A 20,324-nucleotide genomic window follows, 5' to 3' on the forward strand; every position below is an offset into this window, starting at 1 on the left:
GTTGCCAAGCAACGGAGAAAACTGCAAAAATATAAATAAATCCCATAATGCACCTGACTTCCTGTCCGTTGGATAATTGGGAACGTCAACTCCGGAATGTTAGCTTAGTTTATTTACCCTTTTAAAACATGTAATTGTTACATTTTAATAATCATAAAAGCAGTTTATTGTATATTAATATGTTTGTTATATTTTAGCATCACTGTTCTCATTTAAAGGGTAAATTTGACCGGTTGTTCCGGAGGAAACGAACTGTTTCCGGTGTCGGCTCCGCTTTGGGTTCCCGTCGTTTCCCCCCCCCGTGTATTTTTTTTTTTACACGTTTAAACGTTTTAAACCTCACATTTTATCCTTTTAAATGAGCCACAGTGAAGATGAAACGGAGGAAAAACGGTCGGTGGTGTATGTTTATAGTCCAGAGTTCATCCAGACCTGCGACTCTTTATCCAAAGTCCCAAACCGGGTGAGTCACAGTCCGACAACCGGGTTTTCAGCAGAAAAATGGTTAATTTTTAGACACTACGGGGTTGAATTAAAGGTAAAACACAGCTTTGAACGCTTAGAAATGTCTGTAATATTCCTATTCAATCAGATATTATGGTATTCATTCAACAGTGTTTGTGTTGGTGTATTTTTGTCTATTTTCCCTTTCATTCCGTCTGTTTTTGTGTGTTTTTGCTTTCGTTTTGTGTCCTTTTGTTGCTCATCCTGTCTTTTTTTGTTTGTTGTTTTCTTGTGTATTTTTGTTGTCCTTTCGTGTTTGTGCGTTATGTATTTTTTGAAGTTTTTGTAAAATTCTGTTATTTGAAATGTTTTAAATCTCATTGTGTTTTTTTTTTGTTTTTTTTAATTTGTCGCTTTGTGTTGTTTTGTGGTGGTTTTGTGTATTATCTCTCATCCTGTCTGTTTTTGTTATTTTTGTTGTCGTTCTGTACATTTTTGAAAAGAGCCGACAGTTGCCTATCATGTGTCTGTTTAATCCATGTGGTCACCAGATGAACTACATATCACTTGAAGCGTAACACTGGTTTTTGATCCTTGTGTGATTAGAATGTTTACTCTTTAATCCATGTGGTCACCAACTGTAACTGTAACCACTTGAGTTGTACCACCTGGGTTTATATAACATTTGTTGTTCTCTCTGTGGTTAACAGGCGAGTATGGTTCACTCCCTGATAGAAGCCTACGGTCTGCTCCAACACATGAGGTGAGGGTGGAGGAAACACATTTCAAAATAAAATGTGAAAAATGTAAGTTCAGTAAGTTGTATAGAAATAAAAGCTGAACTCCTAAACAACTAAAGCCACATTCTGAACTCGGCACAAGTTTTAACGAGTAAAGTGTAACTTTTAAACATCTGATGTTGATGTTTTAGATCAGGGGTTCTCGAGCTTGGGGTGAGGACCCCATTTGGAGTCGCGAGACACTGGAAGGGGGTCCTCAGATGCCTTCAAGAAACTAAAAATATGTATTTTTTTAACAATTTGATCCCATTTGTGCATATTTTACCCTTTTTCTGCAACTACACCAAACCTGCCATATTTTCACCTATTTTCATCACTTTTTCTTGCTCCTTTTAACGCATTTTTGCCACATTAATCCCATTTCAGCCACTTCTTCATCCAATTTCAATGCAATTTCTGCAAATCTTTTCTACTTTCAAGTCATTTTCAGCACTTATAAATGCTTTCCACCACTTTTTCACCTGTTGTCACACATGGTGACCCATTATTGACACTTTTAACCTCTTTTCACCATATTTCATGCTTATTTTTGCCAATTTAACCACATTCACCATTTGTCATGTCCAAGATTTGCCAGTTTTAACTAATGTTCCAACATTGACACTTTTACCACTTTTTCTGTTCATTATTGGCCACTCTAATCTGCAACTTTTAACCAATTACTGTTGTTTTCTGAAAGATGTCGGACGCACTTCTTCCTGTTTTTCTGCAGTGTTGTCAAACCTCAGACGGCCAGCATAGAGGAAATGGCCAAATTCCACACGGACTCGTACCTGGAACATCTGCACAAGATCAGTCAGGACGGAGACAACGACGACCCCCAGTCTGTGGACTACGGCCTGGGTGGGGGGCAGCGCCGTCTTTTCTTCTTCTCTCCTTCACTACTCAGACAAAGAAGGAGATGTGTTCTGCTCGCTGCCAGCAGAGGGCAGCGTAGATCAGAAAAGTCAAGAGAATTCCACCCAAAACAAGGCCTTCAACCTGCGGCTCTCGAGCCACATTAGGCTCTTTAGCTTCTCTACTGAGGCTACTGCGCTGAAGTCAGTTGTTAGTTAAAATGGATATCCGTTCAACCAAAACACCAAAGAAATCCAAAAATTCACCTAAATGTTTGTGTTGTCCAAACATGTTGAGCCTCCTAGCTGTAGCCTCCTAGCTGTAGCCTCCTAGGTTTAGCCTCCTAGCTTTAGCCTCCTAGCTGTAGCCTCCTAGCTGAGTTCTTACACTCTCACTAACTAGTCTGACTAACCAGTTAAACCTGTTTTTCACTAACTAGTCTAACTAACTAGTTAAACCAGTTTTTCACTAACTAGTCTAACTAATTACTTAAACCTGTTTTTCACTAACTAGTCTAACTAACTAGTTAAACCTGTTTTTCACTAACTAGTCCTGTTTCTCATTAACTAGTTTAACTAACTCGTTAAACCTGTTTTTCACTAACTAGTCCTGTCTCTCACTAACTAGTCTAACTAACTAGTTCAACCTGTTTTTCACTAACTAGTCCTGTCTCTCACTAACTAGTTTAACTAACTAGTTAAACCTGTTTTTCACTAACTAGTCTAACTAACCAGTCCTGTCTCTCACTAACTAGTCTAAATAACGGTTTTTCACTAACTAGTCTAACTAACTAGTCCTGTCTCTCACTAATTAGTCTAACTAACTAGTTAAACCTGTTTTTCACTAACTAGTCTAACTAACTAGTCCTGTCTCTCACTAATTAGTCTAACTAACTAGTTAAACCTGTTTTTCACTAACTAGTCTAACTAACTAGTCCTGTCTATCACTAACTAGTTTAACTAACCAGTTAAACCTGTTTCTCACTAACTAGTCTAACTAGTTAAACCTGTCTCTCCAGGCTATGACTGCCCAGTGGTGGAGGGCATCTATGACTATGCGGCTGCAGTAGGGGGCGCTACGCTAACAGCTGCTCAGTCTCTACTGGACCAAACGTGCGAAGTTGCCATAAACTGGGCGGGAGGCTGGCATCACGCCAAGAAGTAAGTCCACGCTGAGTTGTCAGGTTGCTTAATTTGATGCTGTGGCTCACTCTTCTTCTTCTTCTTCTTCTTCTTCTTCTTCTTCTTCTTCTTCTTCTTCTTCTTCATTCATTCATTCGTCAGAGACGAAGCGTCTGGTTTCTGCTACGTGAATGATGCCGTGTTGGGAATCCTTCGCCTCAGGGAGAAATACGAACGCGTGCTTTACGTGGACGTCGACCTTCACCACGGAGACGGTGAACATGAAGCCCCGCCCCCTGATGATGATGATGATGATGATGTCATTGTGTCGTCCGTCCTCCTGCAGGTGTCGAGGACGCATTTAGCTTCACGTCTAAAGTCATGACCGTCTCTCTGCACAAGTTCTCCCCAGGTTTCTTCCCTGGTCAGTGTTTTAGAGTTTAGAAAAACATTCATATTTTAGTAGAAATTTTATTATTATTCATATGTGTTTTAAAATTATACATACTGCATATATATATATATATATATATATATATATATATATATTTGACTTTTAAGTAAAAGTTTGTTAAAAAATAAAAATAAAAAATAAGAAACTAGATGCCAACCAACAACTCACAGAATTACTTAAAAATATATATATATATATGTGTGTGTGTGTGTGTGTGTGTGTGTAGGTACTGGGGACCTGTGTGACCTTGGTCTGGGTAAAGGTCGATGTTACGCTGTAAACGTTCCTCTTGACGACGGCATCAAAGACGATAAATACTATCAGATTTTTAACAGGTCAGAACTTCACCATAATAATACAATAACAATAATATCCTTTATCTCCAGGCTCTTTTAGTTCCTGTCATTTTCTAAATCATTCTTGAATATTTTATTCTATTTTTAAAATGTATTTTTAATATGCTAACATTGTTTATAAACCTTAATGTATATATATTATAACTTTACTATATAAATTAATTAATTAATTTTTTTATTACTAATTTAGTATGTACCGACCAGTCCCCCATGTTTATAATATCATGAAGCAACAAGCTCCACTTATTTGGGTTAGCTTAGCATGTAGTGATCAGTCCCACATGTTTGGGTTAGCTTAGCTCAAAGCAAGAAGTCCCACATGTTTGGGGTAGCTTAGCACGAAGCAACAAGTCCCACGTTTGGGTAAGCTTAGCACGTAGCAGCTAGTCCAACATGTTTCGGGTAGCTTAGCACTTAGAGACCAGTCCCACATGTTTTGGTTAGCTTAGCACGAAGCAACAAGTCCCACGTTTGGGTAAGCTTAGCTCGTAGCAGCTAGTCCAACATGTTTCATGTAGCTTAGCACTTAGCGACGAGTCCCACATGTTTTGGTTAGCTTAGTGCTTACATAGTATTTTGTTTTATTTTTAATATGCTAACATTTTTATAAACGTTAATGTAATATATTATTACTTTACTATATTAATGTTCTTTTTTTATTACTATGTTATTACTATTGTATTTTATTAAATCTGTTACTTCCGGAGGATGAAAAGAGAGAGAAAATTCAAAAGCGAACGTCTTGATAACCCTGCTCCACTTCCTCCCCCTGCCTTTGCCAATCTACCAGAAGCCACGCCTTTACTTTTGTGTATGCCATAGGGGAACATAACAAGGTAGCATTGGGTTGCATTGATATAGGTTTATGGGTCATCGTTGTTCTTTTGGTGATGGACATTTCTGAGGTAAAAGCCAAACGCTCCTCCATGATGCCATGTTGCTCAGAGTGATACCTGTTTGCTGTTGTGACGCGCTGCCTTGTTTCCGTGTACAGTTTACACACATGCATTCACTTTGACCGACAGTCTCCGCAACAGGAAGTCGAAGCCTATTGGTTGGGTGATCGCGGCACGATTTTCAATTTGTATAGGGGTCTATAGGACGAAGGTGGGACTTATATACATTGACGTTTATGAATGACCACCGGTAGTAGATCATAGTAAAAGACTAGTTAGGGATTTTTTCGCATTTCAAAAGAATCATACATAAACATTGATTTCTCAGAAACTCTGGTTATCAATTTTAACATTTAACGCCATGCAATACCAGTTCATGCCACAGGAGTTGCTATGTGCTGAACTGTGTTGGACTTGCTGCTACATGCTAAACCTACCGAAACATGTGGGATTGGTTGCTACATGCTAAGCTAACCAAAACACATGGGACTGGTCGCTTTTTCCCCATTTTTATTTCTGTCTATGATGCTAACAGTTTAGCACGCGCCACCGTCTCCCGCTAATGCCCTCTGTACATGTCACGTTGCAGCGTGATGCAGGAGGTGCGAGCACGCTTCAACCCGGAGGCGGTAGTCATGCAGCTCGGGGCCGACACCATGGCGGGTGACCCCATGTGCTCCTTCAACATGACCCCGGTGGGTGTGGCCAAGTGTCTGCGCTACATCCTGCAGTGGGAGGTCCCCACACTGCTGCTGGGAGGAGGTGTGTGTGTGTGTGTGTGTGCGTGCGTGCGCGTGCGCGTGTGCGTGTGCGTGCGTCTGTGTGTGTGTTTGTCTGTGTGTGTGTGTAAACCCATTTTTGCTGCACTGATATTTCTGTCCGTCCATCATCAGGAGGTTATAACCTGGCAAACACGGCTCGCTGCTGGACTTACCTGACGGCCGCTGTGCTGGGAAAGACTCTGTCCTCTGAGATACCTGACCACGAGGTACACACACACACACACACGCGCACACACACACACACTGCTGAGTCACTCTGTTTAATCAAAGGACAATCCTCGTCTGTGTGATGAAGCGGTTTCAGCTTCCATATAAGGTTTATGAGAAACACACACAAGCACAATTATTAGAAAATATACACTTACTGTAACGTATTTCCTCTAATTGCCATCATTTTAAATAGATTTAGTGTAACATTAGATTAATTCCTAAATATTTATTAATGAACATTTCAAATGTAAAACTTTCACAGAAATCAATCCACCTAAGAAGCATGTTTTATGGACTGTCCTCCATATTGTGGTTAGCATAGCATGTAGCGGCTATTCCCACATGTTTGGATTAGATTAGCACATAGCGGCTAGTCCAACATGTTTTGGTTAGCTTTGCACGTAGCGGCGAGTCCCACATGTTTTGGTTAGCTTAACCCGTCGCAGCTATCCAACATGTTTTAGTGAGCTTAGCATGAAGCAACAAGTCCCACATGTTTTGGTTAGTTTAGCACATAGTGACCAGTCTCACATATTTTAGCACGTGGCGACCAGTCCCGTATGTTTCAGTTAGCTTGGCACGAAGTGACCAGTACCACATGTTTTGTTAGCTTAGCACGTAGCGACTAGACACATATGTTTCAGTTAGATTAGCAAGTAGCAACCAGTCCCACATGTTTTGGTTAGCTTAGCATATAGCAGCTAGTCCCACATTTTTGGGTTAGCTTTGCACATAGCAGCTAGTCCAAAATGTTCTGCTTAAGTTAGCATGATGCAACAAGTCCCATATTTGGGTTAGCTTAGCACATAGCGGCTAGTCCGACATTATTTTTTCATTTATAATATTTATTTATTCATTTTATTTTATTTTATTTTTTGGGTAGTCCAACATGTTTCAGTTATCTTAGCACATAGGGGCTAGTCCAACCTGTTTAGGTTTGATTAGCATGTAGCGACAAGTCCGACATGTTTCGGTTAGCTTAGCACGGTCAAAGGGTAAAGGGGCGGGGCTATTTTATCAGCTCCACTCATTGGTTGAAAATATCCTCTAAGGCCAATAAAGAAAGACTTGAAATATTGTGTAAGTTCTTGTGCATGTGGAGGTCAAACTAAATCACACACTTCGTATGTTCCTGTTTTCAAAATAAAAGCCTAGAAACGTTTTCCCACTTGAAGAACTTTGGCCTGCCTTTAAATCGTCAAGGCAAAGTCACTCAACCTAGACCCGTGTGCACAAACACGCCTCTAGAGACATAGCGTTGGATGATGTGATGGTCATGTGATGGTCACGTGACCACTCCACATCAGTCCCTCAAACGCCCTCAAAGACGTTCTTTCTTCAGCCGCTGGTGTTCGGACCTGGACTTGTGTGTATTTGATGAAGGTACCTCTTGTTCGTCTTCATCGGTGTCCATTAACCCTCAGTGACCTTTGACCTCATTAAGGAACGCTCGCCCAAAAACAAAGCAGCCATCGACGCAGGGCAGCTGCTAAAGACAACAACACACACATTAACACACACACACACTGTGCGATTGCTGTCACTGTTTTGCCGACTTCTGTGTGTAGTTTGAAGTCTGGCGTAGAGACGTATGGTGATGAGTCAGCGACGCCGTGAACAAAGGGTCCTCTGTGTGTTTCAGAGCAGCTGATCAATGCTTCACATTCATCACGTCTGATAAAGTTCAGGCCTGTTAGTGCGGAGACGAATTCTCACAGAAGAATCATAAACTGTTTTCATGAATAATTATTATTTATTATCTTTTACATTTTCTTAACAGTTTAATTTATTTACTTATTTTTTAATTAACCTGTGTGTGTGTGTGTGTGTGTGTGTGTGTGTGTGTGTGTGTGTGTGTGTGTGTGTGTGTGTGTGTGTGTGTGTGTGTGTGTGTGTGTGTGTGTGTGTGTGTTGTTTGGGGGGGTGTGTGTGCATATACAGTATACATCATGCTTATTTATAATTATACTATTAAAACCTAGTATAAATATCATTAAAAAAACTTTTTGAATTTGATTTTTTTTTGTTTAAAAAAATATTGTTATATTCAAACAAAAAAATTAAATTTTGTCATTTGTAATTTTTGTCAAATTCAATATTTTGCCGTTGAAATGTATTGTATGCATCATGCTTATTTATAATTATATATTATATATGTATATCTACATATTAATATTTTTTTAAAACAAACATTTTAAAGTTATTTGCTTATTTATTATTATTCCACTTCTTAAAGTATATTTATTCATTTATTTATCCTAGTTTTAAAAAAATGTGTTTTTTGGATTTCTTTTAATCATTTTTAGTTTTCTGATTTATTTTTTAGTTGTTTTAATTATTTGTGTTGTGGTAAAAAGGGTTAAAATTGTCAATCTTGAAACAATTAGTCGGCAAATAATAGGCATGACAAATGGTCAATATAATAAAATTGGCAAAAATAAGCATGAAATATGGTGAAAAGAGGTTAAAAGTGACAATAATGGGTGAACATATGTGACATTAGGTGGAAAAGTGGTGGAAAGGGTTTAAAAGTGCTGAAAATGGAAAAAATGTGTAGAAAAGGCATTGAAATGTGATGTAGAAGTGTCAGTCATGGGAGTAATGTAGCAAAAATACATTAAAAGAAGCAAAAATATGGCAAGAAAAAGTGATGAAAACAGGTTAAAATATGTAAAGTTTGGTGTCGTTGCAGAAAAATGGTAAGAAAATAAGCAAAAATAGGCTCAAATTGTTAAAAAACTATTATCTTGAAAGCATCTGACATGTTTGGGGTCACTTTTTGTCATCTAAACAAATGTTAACATAAGCACACGCTGTACTTTGAAACAAAGAAAAACACGTTTGTGTCAGACTGGCACAGGAAGGAAGGACGTCTCTGCTCCCAGATCAGTGGGGAAATGCCCCGCCCCTTTTGCTTCCTTCTTTTCCTGTCCCGCCCCTCACTGCCGTCGGTGATGTGTCACCTCGCACTCGATGGCTCAATCAGCGGAAACGTTCGTGGTCGATGCTGACGGCGTGTGTGTCTGTGTGTTAAACCAGGGGAAATGTGTGACAAAGAAAGGACAAAGGACACGTCTCTGTTTTCTTTCTAAAACACAAAATATCATCATCATCATCAAGGAAAGACGAGTCAGCTTTTTCATTTCAATTGTTATGCCAGTTAACTTCGGTGCACAACTGTAGCTACATTCCTTTTTGCTGTTTTCCACTTATCCGGGTCTGGGTCTCGGGGGTAAGATGCTCAGCACAGAGGCCCAGACCAACCACACCCCAGCCACTTCCACTAGTGCCCCGGGGAGATCTCGAGGCCTTCCCAGGCCAGCAGAGAGATATAATACCTCCACCGTGTCCTTGACCGACCTCAGGGTCTCCACCCAGCTAGACACGCCTCCCAAGGGAGTCCTAAACAATGTACCAACAGTATGAAGACCCTGATGCTAGACAAAATCAAACGTTTGTGTACCCAGCCTGGAGGATTATCAATGCCCCGTCCTGGAACAGGTGCTTGTAGGTGAGCTCTGGGTGGCTGTGTTTTGACCCATGAAGTCCAGCCTGGTCAAGCCCTAACCGCTGACATGGGCACATCCAGGGGTGGACTGACCATCTGGCATACTGGGCATCGTCCCGGTGGGCCGTTGACCCGAAGTGGGCCGGTACGGTTCACTATTTTTTTGTTTTTGTGTTGACGAGCGAGTGGAGGCAGACATGGAAACAGGTGGCCAAAAATGGTCCAAAAGTGGCAAAAACGTGGCAAGAAAAGTGTGAAAAGTGACTAAATTTGGCCAAAAGCAGTCAGGAGTGGCCAAAAAGTTGATTAATAAAGAGGAAACAGGTGGCATGTAATGGCAAAGGTTCGCTTAAATGGGCAAAATGTGACAAAGATGTGGAACAAAAAGAGGCAAAATGTTTTTTGGGCAATTTTTAGGCAAAAGTTAGCTCATTTAAATGAAAAGTGGCCAAAAAAAATTAAAGAAAGGACAAAATTTTGATAAAAGTGTCAAAAAGAACATGCAAAAATGGACAAAGAATAGGAAAAATATATATATTTATTGGCAAAAGGAGCTAAAGAAAAAAAGTGTCAAAAGACAAAGGAAATTAGTAAAAAGGGGTAAAACATTTTCCCCATTTAAGGTTTTCTGGGAGAATAATAATTAAAATTAGGACATCAAGAGCCAGATGTTGAGCATCACTGACTTAATAACGGCTTCTGTATTGTGTCACTGATAATATAGTGGGCTGGTCTGGACCGAAAATGCCAGGTCGGAATTTTGGTCCCAGTCCACCCATGGGCACATCCCTCAGTGGACCCACAAACCATAAGGGCAGGCCTGTTGTTATATATCTTCTGAACCTTGTTCTTCTTTTGGATTTCAGTTAAAAACCTTTGTACAATCGCACGTCTTAGTTCTATGTAAACTGGTTTGAACGCAGACGGTCTTCTGAACTGTGCAGGTGCCTGAAACAGACCCGTGGCAGTCTGAAAACAACCTCAGCTGTGCTTTCTGACCTTGTCCAGCGTACGTTGCCTTCATCGTCTTTCTCTGCGAGGACTACCCTGAAGTTTATGAGTGTCTCCACTTGTTTCTTCCTTTCTCTACCCGCTGGTTGTCCAAGCCAAACAAGCCTCTCAGCAGGGGACGGAGCACTGGGTTCATGGGAATATGCTCTGTGTGTGTGTTAAGTAACTGCTCCCATGTTGAGACCGGAGGTAAGACATGGAGAAACTAGTCAGAGCTAATTGGAAACACACTCGCTTTGGCCTCATCTCTGTGTAAACACACCAAACCAGCTCGCATTCTTCTCAGCCTGATTCACACACACACACACACACACACACACACACACACACACACACACACACACACACACACAGGCTTGTTAAACAAGGTCGTCTTTGTCTCAGCGTAAACAAAAGCTCTCAGCTGTGAGCAAACATCTGCTTTGAGATCTTCTCTGATGATGTCCGACAGATTTACCTAAAACACTACACACTGCATCTCCGTGACAATGGTATCTTCATCAGGAAGATGCTACTTCATCATTGTATAGATCCAAACGGTCTTGGTCAATGCGAAATTGCTGTTTTCTTCATGGCATCGATGCTAAGTGTTGTCGTCATCAAGGAAATGCAAACAGTCTTTGTCATCGCGAAAATCCAAACGTTCTTGGTCAATGCAAAGATGCAAGGTGTCTTCATCATTGCAAAGATCCAAACCGTCTTAATCATTGTGAAGATGCAAAGTGTTGTTGTCATTGAGAAGATGTAGTCTTTGTCATCGTGAAAATCCAAACTGTCTTGGTCATTGCGAAATTACTGTTTTCGTCATTGCAATGATGCTAATTGTTGTTGTGATCAAGGAAATGCAAAGTATCTTTGTCATCTCAAAGATCCAAGCGGTCTTCACCATTGTGAAGATGCAAAGTGTTGTTGTCGTCAAGGAATTGCAAACAATCTTCGTCATCACAAAGACCCAAACAGACTTGATAATTGCACCAATGCACAAATGCAAAGTGTTAACATCGGGAAGATGCAGCTGGTCTTCATTAATGCTAATGCTTTTTACATTTCTAATGATTTTCTTCCAAACAAAAGTTGGTACCTTTGGCCTAGGGGTGGGCGATATGGGAAAAATATCATATCACGATTTTTTATTTGTAAAATCACGATCACGATTTTATCACGATTTTTTTCCATTCAAATCATTTAGACTATTTTAAAGTTATTTACTAATAAAACAAACCAAATCTCCGACTTAAAACTGTCGCCCTAAATGGAAAAAAGGAATAAAAGATCATTTAAGACAGTAATTTTCAAATAATTTTTAAAAATGTATGTAAGCAATTCATTAAACAGTTTTTTGTAGAACACTTAGTGCAACCTTTTTCTGCTCATTAAATACAAACATCATTTAACTTGGTGTCAATCCAACGCTTAAATAAAATTTTGAATCATATAAAAACAAATTAAAGTGCAATATAAGGCATGACGCCTTCATCCTTTAAACAGGAAATTTACCTGTAATTATCATACACTTAAGTGTATGGAGGAAAAAAAAGTTATGACACCTTTTTTTTTTTAAACATGGAGAGTGAATTAAAAACCTGCCTATGCCCACATCATCAAAAAAGAATTAAAGAAGAAAAAAAGCAGATCTAAATTTAAAATTTCAAATTCCTACAGTAGTCAAGGAGGGCCATCTAATATTTATTTAATAAGAGCTTTAAGACATGGATGGAGGAGGCATAAACATGACGACATTCACACGGACTTATTACGCACATGCGCGAACGCACACTGAACTCTTCCTTACTCTCTCTTCCGCCCTGTGTGTGTGTGTCTCTCTTCAACTCTCACGCAATCACACACCGATTTATATGTCGCAGTCACACACAGACGAACGTCGCAAACAGAACAGGCTTTATTGAGGCATTACTAATGATGCGCAGATCATTAAAAAAAAGTTTTGTTTTCTTTTTTCTTCCGTCAACCAATCAGCGGATCACGTGCGTGCTGAACCATGGAGAGAGATCCGTGCGGATCACGAATCAATGATGATCCGTTACACCACTGCTGACTAGCAAATGGTGTGATCTGGCAGAGAAAAACCTTTGGATGTGCTGTGTATGGACCACAGACATATGACACAGACACAGCACCGCAAGGGTTAAAATGTGAACTACAGACAGTTCTACGATCTCCATGAATTGGGAGATCATCGTCATGTTTTAATCCATAACGATCTAATATTGCACACCCTTACTTTGGCCCAAACAGCAGGACTGTGAGGTCAGGGAGGACAAAGACCTCTTGTGGTGTGTAAACATGATCTCAATTTGCCGAATGACCACAGATGGTGAAAGCATGGCCTCCCAATCTTTTGGACCCTGTAGGTTTTGTAGCACAGCGATAACTGGCTTTTGGCCGTCAAGCATTTTTGACTTTTCCTCTCATTGTGAAGCAGAACTTAAGTGTGGGATTGTCTTCTTACTAATATGGACAGTGAGCTGAGAGGAGTTAACGCTCCTGATGATGTGTTGTTGCCATAGTAATCCTGCTCCTCATTCCAAGACTTGCTCTTCCAGTGCAGGCCTTGGGTTTTCTTGGCTCGCCCGCCTGGTTCTGCTGAGCCGTCGGAGTCCAAGGCTTTCACAACAGCGGTTAGGAACAAGCTGACGCACTTGTGGTATGAACCGGGCCCAGAGTTTGTTTTGCTCTCATTGCACTGAGTCACGGCCCGACTGACTCCCTGGAAACTTGTGCTACGGCTTGAACTCGTGTTTGAACCCCCGCTCTCTTCATTTCCATCTGTTTCTGTTTGTTTTACTGCTGGCTGCGGTCAGACTCCGAAATGCCAGGAGCTTTTGGTATTCGCTGAAGTAATCGAGGTGTTTCTACGCGATTATGTTCATGTTGGCGAGGCCCGGCCTGAACTGTGGTTCTGAAATACATTTCCTCTGAACCAGACGACTCTGTGTTTTTCTTTGTTTGAGGGAATGCAACAGTCAGACAGCCAGGAAGAAATACTTGATACAACTCAGCGAATATTTGACAGGTTGCCCTTTGTAGCTTTGTGTTTGAAAATTAAATTTGTAGTTAAATACCTCGACTTTTCCATCAAACGTATTCAGCTAATTACATTCTCCAAAAAAATCTAGGTATTCACACTTATGCAGGAATAAATTACAATGAAAGACACAAGATGTCACTGAAATAGACACTTGACAACGATAAGGAAACAGTGACCAAATGATGACGTATGGAAAGAGTTGTAGGAATGATTTAGTGTTAGCGATCCTCTGAAATCCTCTTTGATTGTGTGTATTGATGATTACGGAACAACTGTGACAGGCCAGGGTGTTTTCATCCCAAAAAACCCTCAATCTTTTATATTTTATTCAATTTTTTTTAATTACTTTTTTTTTAATCCAGCCAGGAAACTAATTATTACTCATTAAACTATTATAAATTAGCATATACACACATAGGTTAAAAAAAATAGACACCAAAAGAGAAAACCTACTTTTAAGCTAAAGCATGTCCAAACGTTACCATGGCAACTCACTTGAACAAGTGGCTCTGTTCCCCCGGCAACCACTGGCAAGTTTACATAAAGAGTTTTTGATTTGTCAGTTTTTAAAATGTCAACCTCCACGGTTTAACCTATATACAGACCGAATAGTTGTGAAACATTTAAAAAATGGTCGCCAGATGCATTCAAGAAATTTATATATTTTTTTAACAATTTCAGCCCATTTTTGCTTATTTTTACAACTACAACAAACTTGCCATATTTTAACCTATTTTCATAATTTTTTTGCCGTATTTTATCTCCTTTAAATGCATTTTTGCTACATTACTCCCATTTCTGCCACTACTCCATCAAATTTCAATGAATTTTCTGCAACTTTTTTCCACTTTCAAAACATTTTCAGCACTTATTAAATTCTTTCAACCACTTTTCACACCTAATGTCACATATGTTGACCCATTATTGTCACTTTTAACCTATTTTCACCATATTTCATGATTAGTTTTGGCCAGTTTAACCACATTCAGGATTTAACATGCTAATTATTTGCCAATTTGAACTAATTGTTCCAATATTGACACTTTAAATCCTTTTTACCACTTTTTCTGTCTGTTTTTGGCCACTCTACGTGCACATTTTAACCCTTTTTTATGTCTGATTAAAACCAGGATTTACATCTTTAATATGACTATATACTATAGCACAAATAATACCAAACTTCCTGGATAACAGTGGATATTATTCAGATGAATAAATAAATGTGGTTATCACAGATTCATAGAACAATAGACCATCATTTTACTGACTTTATGGATGGACCCCAAAAATCTCTCCCCTTTATTCCCCCTTATAGATGGTCCTGTCTCCACATGACTGTTCTTCAATGTTCATGTCTGTGTTCAACCACCTTCAGCTACAGTGGGGGTCCCCGCTCTCTGAAACCTTTATTTTGGCGGTCGGGGGATGAAAAGGTTGAGAACCACTGACTTAAGGGACCAAAAATCAACACAAATTGTTTTCAGTCCCAAAGGATTCAGAAATGAAGGACTTCACATCAGAATAATTTTCAATTTTGAGGGGACTTTTTCTTATGCAGATAATAATGTACTTACTTAATAATAATATACTTATTTAATAATGTAATTATGAAAGTTGAAGAGGTTGAAAAGGCCACAGTACTGAGCAAAACCATGAGTGATGATGAAATGTGTTTCTTTGGGTCTCAGTTTTTCACAGAGTATGGACCAGACTATTCCCTGGAGATCAGCCCGAGCTGCAGACCTGATCGCAACGACACCAAACACCTGGACCAGGTCATCAACACCATCAAAGGTGGGTGGGTGCGTGCGTGCGTGCGTGCGTGCGTGCGTGCGTGCGTGCGTGCGTGCGTTGAACCCTAGCTCGCCCTCTTCGTCTCTGTGTGGTTTGATTTTTTTATATTTTGTTGGTCTGCGTGGGATGAAAGTGTCTCACCCTCTGGTGTGCGTGTGTGTGTGTGTGTGTGTGCCTCGTGGTGTTCTGCCCATTGTCTGGTGTCTTTTTTGACACCCCGCAGCTCTCGGGGGGGCGGGGAACCCTGGGACGGGGTGAGACGCAGGCAAAAAGTGTAGAAGACTGGCAGTTTTCTTTCGAGTCGGGTTGACTTTCTGAACATAGTCACATCAAGGGTTTGAAAGAGAGGAAGAAAACTGTGGTCACTGCCGACCAGCATGGAATAGTTCAAACCTTCAAACCTCGGTCTTTGAAATGTAAAGAACGAACCATTCTTGAACTTTTTTCAACGGAAATGACTTGAATTGTTCTTTGAGAAAAATAATCTGTCTGGTTCGTGAAATTGTCTTTACAACAATAATGGTACAATTTCCAAGTTGTCAATCCAGCCAGGGTAAGGGGTTAGGGTTAAGATATGGGTTGGCGGTTAGACGGTAACATTTATTACGACGGTACCGATTAAAAAAGGAAAAAAACAACAGAAAGTCCCCCCTACGTTGCGGAAAACTGAACATAGGAGGCACCATTGCTCCGTATGGGAGCAAAATTGCAATGTCGGGGCCCCTATGCTCAACAGCGCTGGTGAGAGCCCTGGGTTAGGGTTAAGATTGGGGTTCGGGGTTAGACAGTCTTTGCCTGTGTTGTAAATGTCATACTAATGTACTACTCATACTAAAATTGATGTCTAAATGAGTATGTGGTGCGTTCACATTAGACAGTATGAAAAGACTGAGTACGTGAGAAATACCAGGGTGTATACAATATTAGGAGATTAGACATACTCAACTGCCTCATGCTGCATTGGGAGTTGAATATAAAATGGTCCTAGGACCAGCTTCATGCTAGAAATCGAACATCCCCTTTTCAAAATAAAAGCATCTCTTCTTGTCTTCCATTAGTTTTTTAAGTCTTTTGTAAATAGGGCTCTTGTTTTGAAGTTAACTGGAAGTTTTGGTTCTGGGAATGTCCGAAATGTCGGCATGAAATGTGTTGATTTGCCAGCGTGGATCCCATTAAAAATGGATTAATCTACTCAAAAACTCTGCTTTTTTCCAGAAGTGAACATCTTTTTGGTGTATCTGCAGGGCTAAATAGTTATTTTATTGATACAGGAAACCAATGCTGTCGTAATTGATTGGCCAAAACCTGCAAATACAAAGTCCAACTGAAGAGGTGTAAAAATCTTTCTTAAACTTCATAATCTTGGAGGTGTTGGTGATCAAATTTTGTTAGAAATGTGAAGCCGAACCGTGGTGTTGGGTTGGAAAGGAAAAGATAATGTTCTGTTGGACTCGTCACGGCTCAGCAGCAAAAACTACACTGACAAACTCCAGACCCCGTCAAATTAAGAGCACAGTTTATTTGTTGGCTCACATCAATCCACCACAAACCAGAGGGTTGACTCTCACTGGTTTCCAGTCATACGGCTCCCATTAGGCAACAGAGGCGATGGTGGAAGAAACAAAAGGAGCAGAAACCGACTCAGACGAGCCAAAGAAGGAGCGAAGCTGCACTTTTAGATTTCCATCAGAGACTTCACTCATGTTTCCTTTCCTTTGCTCTTTTCTTCTTCTTCTTCTGCGTGTGAGAATAAAAGCTGGACGTGCGGCTGCGGTGCAGACGGTTGATGTGCACAGAGATGATACGACCATGGAGCGATGTAGCTTCCCACTCACTGCTCCAGTCTGTGTCTTTCTCTCCATGTTTTGATCGTCAAAGTCTCGTGTCGTGTTGATGTCAGACCAGAATCAGCTGATCAGATGCGTAATTAATGCATTGGTGATCACTGATGGCACAATGTTCACATATGAGAGATTCTTCAAAGAATGCAGACTGATTGACAGACTGTGTAGCTGTATTAACTCAGATCAATTATAGATCAATAGGATGGTTTATGTCCAAATCTGCCTATTTTTCATGCACTGATCAGTTACAGGACCGAACGGAGCTCCCACATTAAATGAGGGGGAAAAAATATAAGCTTTTAAAGTTGTTTGTTATTTAGTTTTTTACATTATTAAATGTTTGTGCAGCAAACACAGAAGTTCATCTGCCTCAAATTTAACTTCCTCAAATGTCAGTGAGCTTGTGCGCACTGACGTCTTCAGATTAAACGAGCAAAACGTTCATTTAAATAGGGGCTGTTTGCACCAGTTTTGCATGTGCACTAATGTTTGCTGCAATACTGCGTCACCAAAGGATTTAGGAAAGCAACTGGATTACCACCTTTTATTTCAGATTATTGTGAATCTGCCTCTGTGTTTTTGTGTCTTAGTTTAGAGTATTTTTATTTATCTTATTGTGTATATTTTGTTGACTTTTTATGTGTTTCTGTTGTGTTTTTGTGTCTTTTTGTGATTTTTTTCTTGCCAATGTGTATTTGTGTTACCCTTTTGTGTATTTTTTGCTGTCTTTTTATGTATTGTTGTCCTTTTGTGTGTTTGTTTTTTTTTACTTTTGTGAAATTTCTTTTTTTTCTGTATTTTTGTTGTTTATGTGTTTTTATGATGACCGTTTTTATTTTTTGTCTTTTTGTGTGTCCTTGTTACCTGTTTGTGTATTTTTTTAAACCTTTGTGTATTTCTATTGTCTTTTTGTGTATTTTTGTTGCCTGTGTGTATTTGTGTTGACCGTTTATGTATTTTGTTGTCATTTGTAGTTTTGTTCAACTTTCATTTGTATTTTTGCGCATTTCATAGTTCTTTTGTGCATTTTTGTCATCTCTCATGTCATTTTTTGTGTATTCTTGCAGTCATTTTGTGTATTTTTTTGGTCATGTTTTCGTGTATTGTGTTGGGTTTCATATTTATAGCTTCTTTCCAGGGGACAGATCAGGAAACTCTGTGATGTTTTTATGGAGACTTTGTGGACAGGTGTGTGACGTATGTTGGAAACATGAACACAGACGAGCCGCTCTAATGACTATCGTCTCTTTGCACAACAAAGCCCTGAAAGAAACGACACTCGGTGATGAAGTGACAGCTGGACAATTGTCCCACAAACAGGAAGTGGTCTCACTGCGTCACAACTAAACATGTTTTTAACCCCAACAAGCTCTACACGTGTCACGTGACTCCAGGGTCACATATTCTCATCTTTTTGCTTATTTTATAAACCTTTGTGCATTTTTGTTGAGTTGTTTGTGTTTTTCTTTTCTTTTTGTGTATTTTTGTTGTATGTATTCTTTGTTTTTATGGAGACTTTTGGCGTGCTTGCTTGCATGTGTGTGGGTTTGTGCTTACGTGTACGTTTGTGCTTGCGTGCGTGCGTGTGTGCGTTTGTGCTAGCGTGTGCGTTTGTGCTTGGGTGCGTGCATGTGTGCGTTTGTGCTTGCGTGCGTGCATGTGTGCATTTGTGCTTGTGTGCATTTGTGCTTGCTTGTGTGTGCGTTTGTGCTTGTGTGTGTGTTTGTGCTTGCGTGCATGCGTGTGTACGTTTGTGCTTGCGTGTACGTTTGTGCTTGCGTGTACGTTTGTGCTTGTGTGCGTTTGTGCTTGTGTGTGTGTTTGTGCTTGTGTGTGCATTTGTGCTTGTGTGTGTATTTGTGCTTGCGTGTGCGTTTGTGCTTGCGTACGTGCATGTGTACGTTTGTGCTTGCGTGCATGCGTGTGTGCTTGAGTGCAGGGTTGCTTGCTTGCATGCATGAGTGCGTGCGTGAGTGCATGTGAGTGCGTGTGAGTGTGTGTGTTGGAAACATGAACACAGACGAGCCGCTCTAAGAAACAACACTCTGCGACTAAGTGACAGCTGGACAATCAATTCATAAACAAGACGTGGTCTCACCGCGTCACTCAACATGTTTACAATCTTTCGCCGTACGCATGTCACATGACTCCAGAGTCACATGTTGTTTATTTCCATCTCATTTTTGTATTTCATCTCCACTTGTTGTTTAACAACACGTTTGTGTCTCTGTTTCATTTCTCTTCTCCTGCTTGTTTACAGGGAATCTAAAGAATGTGGTCTGAGGCCATAATGAAGACAACATGCAGCAAAGGCCTCAGGCACCGAAGGAGGAGGAAACGTTTAGACCAGTTTGTTTCACTGGTTTTTCATTCCTGCTCTGGTTTGAGCCCAGGTTTGTGTTTTCACTGTGTTTCACCCTCACATGTTCAAAGTTTAACGGAAGACGTCCAGCTTCACAAATATCCACAAAGACAAATGTTTTATTAAAACATTTGGACATCTGGTTCACACAAAGGCTCCGCGGGAGAACCGGAGAAGATGTGCTTTGACCAAATCCACATTAAATTACATTTGTGTCAATGGTTTGCTGACTGCGTCTTTTCAATGCTCTGACTTTCATTTTACTCTATTTATACAACAACAAAACGCCAACAAAAATACACAAAGTACAGACAAAAAAACACAAAAATACACAAAATGACTACAAAAACATACAAAATAACAGTAAAATGCATAAAATATGAACAAAAGTACATAAAGTAAAAACAAATACACACAAAAATGACTTGTAAAACTCACAAAACAACAACGTATCATACAAAATTAATCCAAAGACACACAATTTGCCAACATAATTACACAAAGTGACAAAACATCAACGAAGATACAGACAGTGACTCCAAAATCGCACAAATTGACAACAAAAATTCTGAAAACGAGAGAAAAACACAGAATGACTAAAAACTATAAAAACAAAGAAAACAAACGCACGACGATTCAAACTTTATCGGAGACGTGGTTAGTGCGGTATCCTCACCATATTATTATTATTACGATTATTAGTATTATTATAATTATTATTATTATTATTTATTTATTCATATTTTTTAATAAAAATAGAACAGTACACTATAAATGGACTAAATTACTTAAGTTTAATTTTAAATGTATGTTAGTACTTTAAATGTAAAAAAATGATCAAATAAAATCATGAAAA

At 39.7% G+C, this 20,324-nt stretch overlaps 1 protein-coding gene across 2 annotated transcripts; it reads left to right on the forward strand.

The window, feature by feature from the left end:
• The first annotated feature begins 73 nt into the window (after positions 1-73).
• On the forward strand, positions 74-19,687 carry hdac8 (histone deacetylase 8). 2 transcript variants are annotated; one of them, XM_028474843.1, is made up of 11 exons: positions 74-538; positions 1,155-1,207; positions 1,957-2,087; positions 3,100-3,241; positions 3,365-3,477; positions 3,549-3,626; positions 3,883-3,991; positions 5,498-5,670; positions 5,802-5,896; positions 15,157-15,262; positions 19,367-19,687. In XM_028474843.1, the coding sequence occupies exons 1-11, from the start codon at positions 359-361 to the stop codon at positions 19,387-19,389; spliced, it is 1,203 nt and encodes a 400-aa protein (XP_028330644.1). In that variant the 5' UTR covers positions 74-358; the 3' UTR covers positions 19,390-19,687. The 2 variants fall into 2 exon arrangements, with proteins under 2 accessions (XP_028330644.1, XP_028330645.1); XM_028474844.1 differs by having other exon boundaries at positions 74-463.
• Positions 19,688-20,324: the final 637 nt, after the last annotated feature.

Source organism: Gouania willdenowi, chromosome 18 (genome assembly GCF_900634775.1).
Source record: "Gouania willdenowi chromosome 18, fGouWil2.1, whole genome shotgun sequence".
Lineage (NCBI taxonomy): Eukaryota > Metazoa > Chordata > Actinopteri > Blenniiformes > Gobiesocidae > Gouania > Gouania willdenowi.